The sequence below is a fragment of the Acinonyx jubatus genome, chromosome D4 (genome assembly GCF_027475565.1).
Source record: "Acinonyx jubatus isolate Ajub_Pintada_27869175 chromosome D4, VMU_Ajub_asm_v1.0, whole genome shotgun sequence".
Classification (NCBI taxonomy): Eukaryota; Metazoa; Chordata; class Mammalia; order Carnivora; family Felidae; genus Acinonyx; species Acinonyx jubatus.
The window spans coordinates 25,728,824-25,740,926 of NC_069391.1; the positions used below are offsets into that span (position 1 = coordinate 25,728,824).

General features: G+C 39.1%; 1 protein-coding gene across 1 annotated transcript in view; it reads right to left on the bottom strand.

Annotated features, from left to right (window-relative positions):
• The window catches only part of RAD23B (RAD23 homolog B, nucleotide excision repair protein), a 45,739-nt gene that overhangs the window by 8,653 nt on the left and 24,983 nt on the right, over positions 1-12,103 (bottom strand). The window contains exons 5-6 of the mRNA XM_027034772.2: positions 8,808-8,863; positions 3,732-3,859 (exon numbers count right to left, since the gene is read on the bottom strand). Coding sequence (XP_026890573.1) covers positions 3,732-3,859; positions 8,808-8,863 — 184 coding nt within the window. The remainder of the gene's footprint in view (positions 1-3,731; positions 3,860-8,807; positions 8,864-12,103) is intronic.

The window sequence follows — 12,103 nt, forward strand, 5'->3', positions numbered from 1 at the left end:
CTATTTAATGTGCTTGTCTAATTGTTCAAAGCATCAAACAGGTGCCTGCGTCAATTAAAAGTATAGGGATGAGGCACCTGGCTGGCTCAGTTGGTCTAGCGACCGACTCTTGATGTCAGCGCAGGTTGTCATCTCATAGTTGTGAGATTGAGGCCCCGCATCGGGATTTTCTCCCTCTCTCCCTTTGCCTCTCTCCCTCTCAACAAATAAACAAAAACAGAAATAAAAGTAAAGCATTAAGACTGATCTGGAAGCTGTATATGTCCGAGTTAGATTAGAAATGACCTGAGTGTGGTGTAGAAGAACCCATACTGCTGTAAGGCAGCACTGTCCAACAGAACTTTCCATAATGATGAAAATGTTCTCTGTGCTGCCCAATAAAATACTCATTAATCACAGGGCACCTGGATGGCTCAGTTAAGCCCCCAACTCTTGATTTAGCTCAGGTCATGAGATAAAGCTCCATGTCAGGCTCTGCATGGACAGTACAAAGCCTGCTTGGAATTCTCTCTCTGCCTCTCTACCTTTCCCACACTCATGCCCATGCGGCATGCTCTCCCTCAAAATATATAAACTTAAAAAGATACTCATTAATCACGTGTAACTTCTGAGAACTTGAAATGTGGCTAAGGTTACTAAAGAAACTAATTTTTTAATATACTTCCAATTTTATTAAATTTAAATAGCTACTTGTACTTAATAGCTATTTTACTAAGTTGTGGAGATTTGTAATTTAAAACTGAAGTCATAAAATGATGTTTACATATAGCAACATAGGTTACACCTAACACCAAAGATCCAAAACTTGCATATTAAGTAATAATGTACAGTTTTATAAGGCCAACTATTAAAAAACTTAAAATATCAATACAAATTTTATTAAAATTGGACACATCTGGTTTTAATGCTATACATTGCCCTAGTTAATTTTTAAACTTCACAGAAACGTTCACCAGCTCAGTGACAAAAAGGTTTATATTTGTAAACCTAGCTTTAAAATCATCCAAAGAAACAGGTTTTGATGCACACGTGCAGCTCTGAAATGAACCCTGGAATAAAAGCCTAATGGAGACAGGGCAGGTGGCCAATAGTGGCCGAGGAAGGAGGATCTCCTCTATTGATCCATGGTTCTAAGAAAGTGTCATCCGGAAAGTATCACATAGAAAAAACTAAAATGGATTATTCAAAATTCACAGAAGTAGTTACCAAAGAACCTTAAATATTTCAGTATTTAAGTGATGCTTATTCTAAGTTTGTACCATTCGTCTTCTGAAGTTGTAACTTAAAACTGCACTGAGACTTTGGAACACTATTCTGATGCATGATTTACAAGACTTTTCATAACAACATACTAAAAGTCTTTATGAAATCCACACAGATTGTGAAAGGAGAATGAAGAAGGAAATATAACATTTGGGTAAGAGATGGTAATGGTAAATTCTTCCATTTCCCAATAAAAATCAGAAGCCAAGATCATAAACATATGAAAAAATAAGGTTAATGAATAGCATTACGGGTAACGGCTGCCCGAGTTAGCTGTCCCTCCAGCTATTAGAAACAAACATTTCGGACATTCCACCAATTCAAATCCGTAAGTGCTGACAGATTATATGCAGATTGAGGATCCAAAGCCTCCATCAAAATCTCAAACAGGTTTGTTAAACTAAAAAGTTAATCACTGCTATAGAAGTCTCAAAAATTAGTGACAGTTAAAGGTGGCCTTTTTCTTTTCAGTCTATGAATTGAACACTAAATATAGCAAAAACACTTATTTCATGAAATGGGGCGCCCAGGTGGCTCAGTCAGTTCAGCATCCAACTCTTGATTCCGGCTCAGGTCATGATCTCATGGTCTGTGGGATGGAAGCCCCGCATCGGGCTCTGTGCTGAGAGTGGAGCCTACTTGGGATTCTCTCTCCCTCTCTCTCTCTCTCTGACTCCCCCCCTCACCGCCCTTGCACTCTCTCTCTCTCTCAAAAGTAAATGAATATTAAAATGAAAATAAAGTGTTTCATGAACTTGTATCTATTCATTTGCATTGGATGCTAAAAAGTAGTAACTTTGAAAACAGTGATCTCTTTTTTATACCTTAAAACTTCAGATCTATTAGATTAAAATACCTGCTTCCATTAAACTAATGCAGAATTCCACACAGGTATACATTTAAGTCACTCCATAAAAGGAAAGGTAATACTTTAATAGAATATAGGGTTTGTTTTCTTGGGGGGGAAGGGTACCACAAACAAACTCACAATAGTTACCAATCCAAAATGATTCCTAAATTACAAACTGATAAATGCACTACCAACATTTTAAAGACTCTCATCAAGAGGACAATGGAAAAGAGAATTCAGAAGAGGAAATGATAAAAGGTTTTGTGAATCTCACATACAAATGAGTAGGCAAATAACTGGTGGAGGCAGCACAGTTACTCACTCTTGACTTTGACTCTCCTGAAACTATTATCTGAAAAGGAGTTTCTAACAAAAGTACAACCTGGAAACAAATGAATGGGTTCAACTGTGAACTATATTCCCCACAAGAGTTAGGATTCTGGATTTCTAAGATGATATTTAGGGCAATTCAGAACTTGATAATACTGTAAAACACCGAAGACAATTATGGAATAAAATGTTAAGATTTTTAAATTTTTTTTCATTTTTTTATTTTTGAGAGAGAGAGGGGGAGGGAGAGAGAGAGAAAGAGACGGAGAGAGAATTGGGGAGGGGCAGAGAGAGGGAGACAGAGGATCCAAAGCAGGCTCCGCGCTGTGAGCGCAGAGCCCAATGTGGGGCTTGAAGTTACAAACCGTGAGATCATGACCTGAGCTGAAATGAAGATTTAGCCGCTTAATCGACTGAGCCACCCAGGCGTCCCAGATTTTTAAAAAGCTAATTAAATGTTGCTCCAAAATTCTATGCTATTATTTTAGCCCATGCCATATCTGTAAATAACAGACATTCACTGTCATAAATACCATGTCCACAACAATCTATTTCTCAAAATTTTATGCTAGTAAAAGACAAGAACTTCTTCAAAATCCCCTTGACTACCACTGACTATAAACAAGCTGACAATTCAAATGCAAATGGAACCAGGCAAATAATATAACATTATAAATTAAATTAAATGTACAATGCTATGTCAGGTAACAGGGAATGGATGGGAATATAGTAAATTAAAGAGTCTATGATCTAAACCCTTGCAAAAATCTGGATCCAAGTTGTCCAGACAAACCAGCTATCTGAATTTATAAGTGAAATCTCTCAATTTTTAAAAGATGGCCAATGAATTACAAAAATGTACATAGTACAAGACAAATACAAATGGGCATGGGCTTCCACTTTGATATTTTTGCCTTAAACAGTATACCCAGGAGTTAAGTATGCTGGCTGTCAAAAAGCTACTAAAAATGGAAGATCAGATTTAAAAAAATCTGTCTCCACTCTCCAAACACACAAGCTGTCATTATGACATGAATAGGCTAGAAGGTACTGCTCCAAGTGGATAGCCAATTTTACAACTCATTTAGTCACGTTGTTTCCTAACTAAAAATCACATCAAAATCTTTAAAAGAGACTACATCTTTTCAACACAAAGTGTTAACACACTAATAAAAACGCATTATATAAATTGTTAGCATATATTATCATTTTTCTGAGAACTGTTATTGTTCCTTTAAGATCTGTGAGCTTTCAGTTTTAAAGTAGAATGAAGTGAAATATTTCTCACCATTAAAAGATACTCCACTGCTCTGTCAGGGTTGTTGAAACTGGCTCTCAGGGCTGCAATTACTTGCTCTCGCTCATATCCCATTGACATGATCTCGGTTACCATATTCTCATAAGACTGACCTGTCACTAAGAAAAGGTATGTGGGATGGGGGGAGAGGAAAGAAAGGAAACATTTAATAAGTACACATTTTCCACATATTTCTTGGGGCTTCATGTGTATACAGTGTTTCAGGCACTGCAGGGCTAGGAATACAAAGAGGCACAACAGCACAAACTACACATATGTGGCAGGCAGAATAATGGCCCCTGCGAATCCATGGAAATCTGTAAGACCTTAGGTTTACAAGGTAAAGCAGAATTAAGGTTGTTTATCAACTGACTCTCAAGATGGGGAAATTATCCCGGATTATCTGGGTGGGTCCAATGTAATCACAAGAGTCCTTAAAAGTGAAGGAAAACAGAGGAGAGGGTCAGAGAAACAGATATAAAGACAAAAAAGAAGCAAGGTCACAAATGCTATGCTATTGTCTTTGATGAAAGAGGAAGGGGCTATAAGCCAAGGAATGTGGGTAGCCTCCAGAAGCCTGGAAAAGACACAGAACAAATTCTCCCCTAGAGTATCCAGAAAGGAATGCAGCTCTGATAGTAGCCCAGTGATTTAGCCCCTTGATTTTATTTATTTTTTAATTTTTTTTTTTCCGTTTATTTATTTTTGGGACAGAGAGAGGCAGAGCATGAACGGGGGAGGGGCAGAGAGAGAGGGAGACACAGAATCGGAAACAGGCTCCAGGCTCTGAGCTTTCAGCCCAGAGCCTGACGCGGGGCTCGAACTCACGGACCGCGAGATCGTGACCTGGCTGAAGTTGGACGCTTAACCGACTGCGCCACCCAGGCGCCCCAGCCCCTTGATTTTAGACCAGAGAGTACCATGTTAGACTTCTAATCTACTGTACCATAATAATAAATCTGTGTTGTTTCATACCAGGAAGTTTGTGGTAACTTATAAGTACAATAAAAATATCAGGCACAAATGTAGCACAAATATGGGACAGAATTAGCAGGTCAGGGAAGGCAACCTAGAAGAGACAGATGAACTAATTTCTGAAACAAGTAGGAGGGACATTTCAAGCAATCGATTCGGCTATAACAAGTTCAGTTTTCCCTTGACACCTTTTATTATCAAAGCAGAGGGAAAAAGGAGGTTAGAAATCAGAAAGTTAGACTTTCTCATACCATACAGAGCTGGGGCAATGAACCAAGCACTGCTATTCCAGGAAATCACTTCCCACAGGCTGTCTCTGACCCAAACTTGCTCTTCATGGAAATGTCAGACAACAGACCACACTCTGAAAGAAAGCCAACTCTCTACACTAAACTCACCTCACTTAAGCCATCTTTTCTTCTCCTTGTGTTCTGGGTGCTATTCATCCCTTCTTGTCTCCTCAAAGAACTGTACCCTTTAGTTATCTTCTCTCTTTTCCACCTCCCACCCTTCACTCTCCACTTAATTATCCTGATCAGCAGTTAACTATACCCTAGAATGTCATCCTAAAAACAGAAGCATGCCCCCATGGCCACATCTCGACTTCTCTTTCAGAAATGTCCGCTCCCTTCCCTTTCCAGCCATAGCTGTTTGCACAGGCTGTGTCCACTTCTCACATTCCACTCACTCCTCAACCAATATTGACATGTGACTTTGGATCTCTAAAGGTTTCTCCCTCAAATGTGCCCCTCCACTACCTATCTGCCTTCTCCGTTTCAATAAACGGCACATCCTTCCACACAAGTACAAGAACCAGAAGACTGGTGATCACAGTTCCCTTCCCCTTGTCTTTCACATCTCATCTAGCAGCGTTATCTGCAGATCCTCCCTCTGAATTACAGTGCAAAACTACCTAGGTTCCCCCTTTCTCCACTGCCTTCACTCAAGACCAGACCACAAAAGTCTCTGGATTACACCCTGCTTCCTCTCTTGCCCCTCCCCACCGCCTCCCTCAAGCCTACAATTCTTTCTTCACATGGCTGCAAACGCGAGCCTTTAAAAAGAAAACCTCCCAACCATCTTCAAACACCATGCTCCAACCACACTGATATTTTCCAGTTCATAAGTCGTACCTTCTAAAACCTGCCACAGAACCTCTACACACATACCAGGCTTGTGTGAGGGCCAGTTCCTCTGCAGGCTCTAGTTCTCAATTTAAATGTTACAGTCTCACAGATGTACTGCCTATCCTATGTATAAGCACCTTCTGTTTTTCTTTAAGGAAGCCATTTGTTTCCTTAAAATCATTAATCATAATTTGCAATTTACTTTACGTTTCACCCTTCTTTCTTTACCCCATCTGAATGAAAAGTTCAACTGTGCAAGGGACCCTGTCATTCTGCATCACCGTTTCCCTGGCACAGTGATACTCTTACCAGTTTAATGATTTTCTGCAGAATTTTCAAAAGGCATTTGTTACCTATAAAAGTATAGTTAAAAAAAAAACCCTAAATATCACTGAGCCAAGGTGGCATTTGATATCTAGAGTTAAGGACTTTTCCTTTCTGCTTCCATAGAGGACTTGTTAAGATATTTTTTTTCTTAATCACCTATTCATATACTTCTGGCACAAAGCTACTTAAGTGCCAATATACTCTGAGTAATTTAGTTCCCAGATTCAGAATTCAGCATCAAGATAAAAGAAATGAGGAGCTGTGGACTACCTGAACTAAACGATTTTAACATGGTGTTTCTCACTTAAGTCTCGCAATAACTCCATGAGAAAGGGGCTGTCAGACTCCTGAGCCCCCAAACCAAGTCATCATGTTACACCTCCTAAAATCACGCCTCCTAATTAGTCAAGTTATCAAAACTCAAAAATAAATGCTTATAAACAGTTTGCTACTCATAGGAAAACTAGGGACAATGGACAACACAAGAGAGAGAGCTAATGAGACTAAAAGTAGTAGTGGCGAAGAACCTTTATGTGTCATCAAGAGTCTTATCTTCCCGGTCACAAGAAACTGCACAAGGAACTAACAATAACCTCATTAGATCAGCCTTTTATAAAACCCACTATAACAGAGCAATGACATGTAGGAGAGAATAATGCAGGAGTATTAGTGAGGTAAGGGCGTGAACTAAGGCAGGCAAGTGGCGGTGGAAACAAGTATTCCGGAGACATTAGAAAGGAGGGCCATCAGTACCCTGGGCTCAACAGGCCAAGAGAGGCAGGGGGATCAAGAACGACGCCAATGTTTGCTAGAGATGATGGTGCAAGCAATGAGGAACAAAGGAGAAGAATTGGATGGGGGAATAAAACAGGACTCTGTCTGGAACCTACAGAGTTTATGGAGGTTGGACATCTTCCAGGTGGCAGTTTAAAGAATGAATCAGTTCACATCTGAATCTGGAGGCTCAGAAGGAGATGTGTACTGGGGTTATATAATTTGGGGAATCATTATGGTATTTCCAGAGTTTGAACTCTGAACTATGGGCTAGAGCAGAACCGCAGAAGATCCGTATATTTAAGGGTCAGGTAAAATAAAAAGAATTAACTAGAAGGCCTGAAAAGGAGTAGTCAGAGGCATGGATCAAGAAAAGAGTAGTGTCACAAGCCATAAAAGAAAAGCTTAAAGCAGCAGGGTATCTACATAAAGACTGGGTGAATTAAAGAGTAAAGGGGTCCCATGACCTAAGCCGTACAGGTTGACAGAAGACGTAAAGGTAAGACACCGTCTTCAGAGGTGCACGCGTAGTAGCAGCAGCTAGAGCTTGGAGGCACCACACTTTCCGACTGAGATAGCAGCGGTGGCAGCAGACAGTTCGGCAGTCCCAGGGACAAGTGTCAGTGGGTTCCAGCTCTGCAAGTGGAGAGCACATTACCGATTTCTGGCTCATCTCTAGTCCTTTCGGTATCTCTGTAAGGACTTCTGAGGATTAAGCGTGTCCCTGTATGAAACAGAGTGATTTCTATTTTGCTGATTGGACACTAACTTATACTTACTTGGTAGCAGAGCAGTCCCAGACAACAGTAAATGTAAAGATGTGGGTGTGGTACATGCGGTGACCTTAGTAACATTTTGCCCCTACATGCTATGGGCAGCCAAGATGCCGTTTCCATGGCAATGAGAGGTTCATGGAGTTCAAGTCCAATCAGGTCAGAGGCCACCCTACATCTCATGAGGTACTACTGCTGTTAGAACCCTGCTGCTGCAGCAACTAAGTAAGCAAAGAAACTAGAAGCCCATACCACTGAAGCTGCTGTTCCCACCTGTTCCCAGTCTTCTACCTCCCTACCATTTCCAGTAACACAGAATAGTACCAAAGGGGAGGAATGGGTTCCCAGCCAACTGACCAATAATCAGCAGGCACAGGAGGAAACATACCGAAGTGTCATAATGGAAAAACAGGGGCAAAAAACAAAACTGATTTTGACATATTAAGTGTGAAGGGGAGATGAAAGAGCGTCATCCAGCATAGTTAAATTTAAAGTTGGGATGGGGTGTCTGGGTGGCTCAGTTGATTAAGCAGCCAACTCTTGATTCTGGCTCAGGTCATGATGGTCACGATTGGTGAGACAGAGCTTGGGGCCTGCTTGGGATTTTCTCTCTCCCTCTCTCTCAAAATAAATAAACTTAAAAAAAAAAAAAAAAAAAGTTGGGATAGAAAGGTATGTTCACTACAAGCATGATATAAGCAATGAAATACAGACGGGACCCGACAGGGCTACAAACTGGAATAAAGGCTGAAGGAAAATAAGATGAGGTGTGAGACAGTAGTAACATTCTGTACCGACTTTAAAAACATTTTGTAATACACCTGTACATAGTTCAAACTCTGCTAAGACCATATTTAGAATTCACATTTGGAAAATGATCTGCTTTAACTAAAAGAATATGCTTACCTCGAATAACAACAGTACAATTCTAAGGATTCAATATATAACACATTAATTTACAAAGTCTTTAGAAACATTAATCGAACAATTATCGAAACCATTTAGCAACTCGATTATAAGTAACCATGAAGATGAACACATGACCTAAAGAAATGATCCCTGATAAGGTCATTTACAACGTAGACACTTACCAAGTGCACTTGTTGCATCTTCAAAAAGGTTTGACCGAGAAGAATCTCCTGATGTACTGCAAAAGGTTTTTAAAAAATCATACTTCAGAAAGTATATAAACTTAAAGTTTAGTAACTGTCCACTATATAAAGAGATTATTTTATTTTAATTAAAGTAAAAGTCTGGCTACAGTGTTTAAACTGTCCTCTAGATCAATCCCTAAAGCCTTTATCCATAACATTTCCAATCTTAATACTCATTCTTCTGCAAATGCATCATTTTAAATGTCCAAAGATGTAAAATAACCAGACTGCTTACTACTTAAGGAATACAAAAAAGAGAATGCACAACCATTTCCCTGAAAGAATTTACATGAGAAGTTAAATAAGTCAAGTCACAGTGGAAGAAATACAAACAATGCAAGTATCCCCACTTTTCCATAGTTCACAGTCCACTGCTTTGCTTTTACAAAAGATCTACATTAATACCTGTTTTCACTAACTATAAGAAATCCAGAGGATGGTCTCTGAAGAGGATTTCTGCTTTTACAAGAAAAGTGAAAACAGTGTTTCATTTGCTTTGCAGCAAGCCTTTCTAGAGGCGTACACCCCAAGAAGTGAGTGGCGCCACCAAGCTCCTTCAACTGGAACTAGACTCAGCATCTCAGTATCAAGTCACTGTTAATTCTGAACCGTGTGTGTGTGCATTTGTGCTTTGTCTTAATTTACTTCGTGCACCCACTAGCAAGGTGTGTCCTAAGCCTGGGAGGTTATTTTTTGGGTCTGGGAATGATCAAAACTTTTTCCATATAAATTAATGGTAATTGCTTCATTGCTTTATGCTATTTCTGCTTTTACAAGAGGTTTCAAAGGAACGCTCTACTTTCAAATAGTGGAGAAAAACCTGTACATGATAAATAGCCACATTAGGCTAGAAAGACCTGGGAAATCTTTACATAACAGAATTTCAGTCAGATCTTATACGAAACTGAAGGAAGGCATTTAAATCAAGGAACACAGCATAAGCAAAAAATGGGGAGACATGTGACAAAATGCAAGTTGTAACCGAAAGTTAATCAGTTAAAAGCACTAAGTTTCTGTTGGGCAATTGCAGAAGATGAGTCTGGAAAACAAGGTAGACAAAAACAAGATTATGAAAGACCAGGAAGAGTAGGCCAAAGAAAAATAAATTCAAGTTTACAAAAGTAGTAAAGGGAGCAGTTAGATTAAAACATACATACAACACACTTATTCCCAATTTTAAAAAGAGAACACAGTGGACTTCAGTTCTGAGAAAATCCTATAGCATAGCAAGAGCAAGTAGAATATCTAAGTTTGAATTCATAAATTACTTTCTAAGCCTCAGTTTGTTCATCAATACAATGGGGTCAACAATAATATCCATGTATCGCTAAGTTGTATGTATGTATGTATGTATGTATGTATGTGGAGTTACTGCTGGTAAAGTGTTTAGCAAAGTGCCTGGCATCCTAACATCTGATATGATTATCATGATTAAACTACTTGTTTGGTATAATTTTTAAAGTATCTTCATTAACTCGATAGGCTAACATGTACAGAAGGAAAAAAGTTCTGAAAAGTATACAGGAAAACTAATTTTGCCCAAGACCCCAACCTAGGGAACAACCACCACTAGCAGATTCTATGTAACAAGCAGTTGTGTCTTGCTTTTGAATGTGTTTCACTTGATTATCTCAGTCAGCATAACTACAACTACCTGTTTTTCCCCAGGCGCACAGTACTCCATTTAATTGGCCAAATCAAGCTCTTACTAAATTCTTTCTATGGACAAATTTATCAATTATTCCTTTTATAACTTTTTAAAGGTTTTTATTTTTCCATGTTCTCTTGTTTATGGTTTCACTTTTATGTTGAATCGTGATCTGTCTAGAGTGATCCATCTTTCCCCTTCCATTTGGCTAGACATTAATCCCAACAGCATTTTCCTCAGTGGTCTGAAATCACATCTTTATCTTGCATGAAGTCTCTGGTATGTATTCTGGTCTGTTTCTAGAATACTATCTATTTAACTGAGCCGTATTTCTAGTAAGAGTCACTCTAAATTGTCGCAACTGTTACCATGTAGAGTACATTCTACTACCTGGTAGGACTAGTGTTTTTTCCTGCAGTTCTTTTACAGAACAGTTTGTGCTGTTTTGCATACGGCTTTAAAATTTCCTTTTACATATCACAGACCACAGTGAGGTGAGGTTGGACTGCCATTCTTCAACCTTGACTCTGCCTCATTGCTTCTCCTTCCCCATCTGCAGAGGAAACCACTTATCAGTTAGTGTGCTGTTCCTTTGTTACTACACGTTACTATATATACCCAAAGAAAATATATGATGTCGTTTTGTGGCTTTTGTTTGGTTTACGGTTACTGCCCATATTATTTTGTAATCTTTTTCTCACTTGATAACAAAGCCTTGAAACCACATTCACTCAATATGCATATATACTACATACTTTAACTGGCCTGTACTATTGGATATTAGGGCTTCTCAAACTTTAGGAAGCGTAAAAATTCACCAGGAGAGCTTGTTAAAATACAGATTTCTGTGATCTGCCCCCAGAGAATTCTGACTTAGGTCAGGGGTTTAATTTCAAACATACTCTCAGTGACGCTGATGCTGCCTACTTACTACCACCTTCAAGCAGCATTGCTCTCCAATATGAATAAATTGCAGGTCAAGTCATTCCCTTATTAATGGATATCTTAGGTTGGTTCCAATTTGTCTTTAATTACAAATTAACGCAGTCTTTGTGCACACGGGCAGTTTCTCTAAGGTAGATATATACAAATAGGATTTGCATTGCAATCGGTAGTTTTTAAAGAACAAAACTGGCCTAAAGACACAAATGACTAATAACGAAATGTCAGGCCAGGGGTGATGAATAAACTTTCTGATGTCCCTCGAATTGGTACCAGTGTATCTCCTGATAATTAGCCCACTAAGTTTTGTGCTTAACAGGACACTAAATGTTTTAGAGCAGATGAAAGGAGTAAGGCACATTTAAGCAGCCAGTTTTCTGAGCTTCCCTCATCCTTCTGTTACCCTTCTCGAAGGTGGTGATAATTTGGGGAAATGGTGTACAAAGCCCAACCAAGTAAGTAACTCTAGTATCTGCTCTGTGGATCACTGATCATCTACTGATTTATGCAACCTCTGTAGGTCTGAAAAGGTAATCCTGAATCTTAAGAATCGGTAAGTGAAACTGTACCTCCAGGAAGAAAATTTTAAAAAAAGAGATTGTACCGATCAATTCTGAAATTCTCACTATATGCTTTTCGAAGA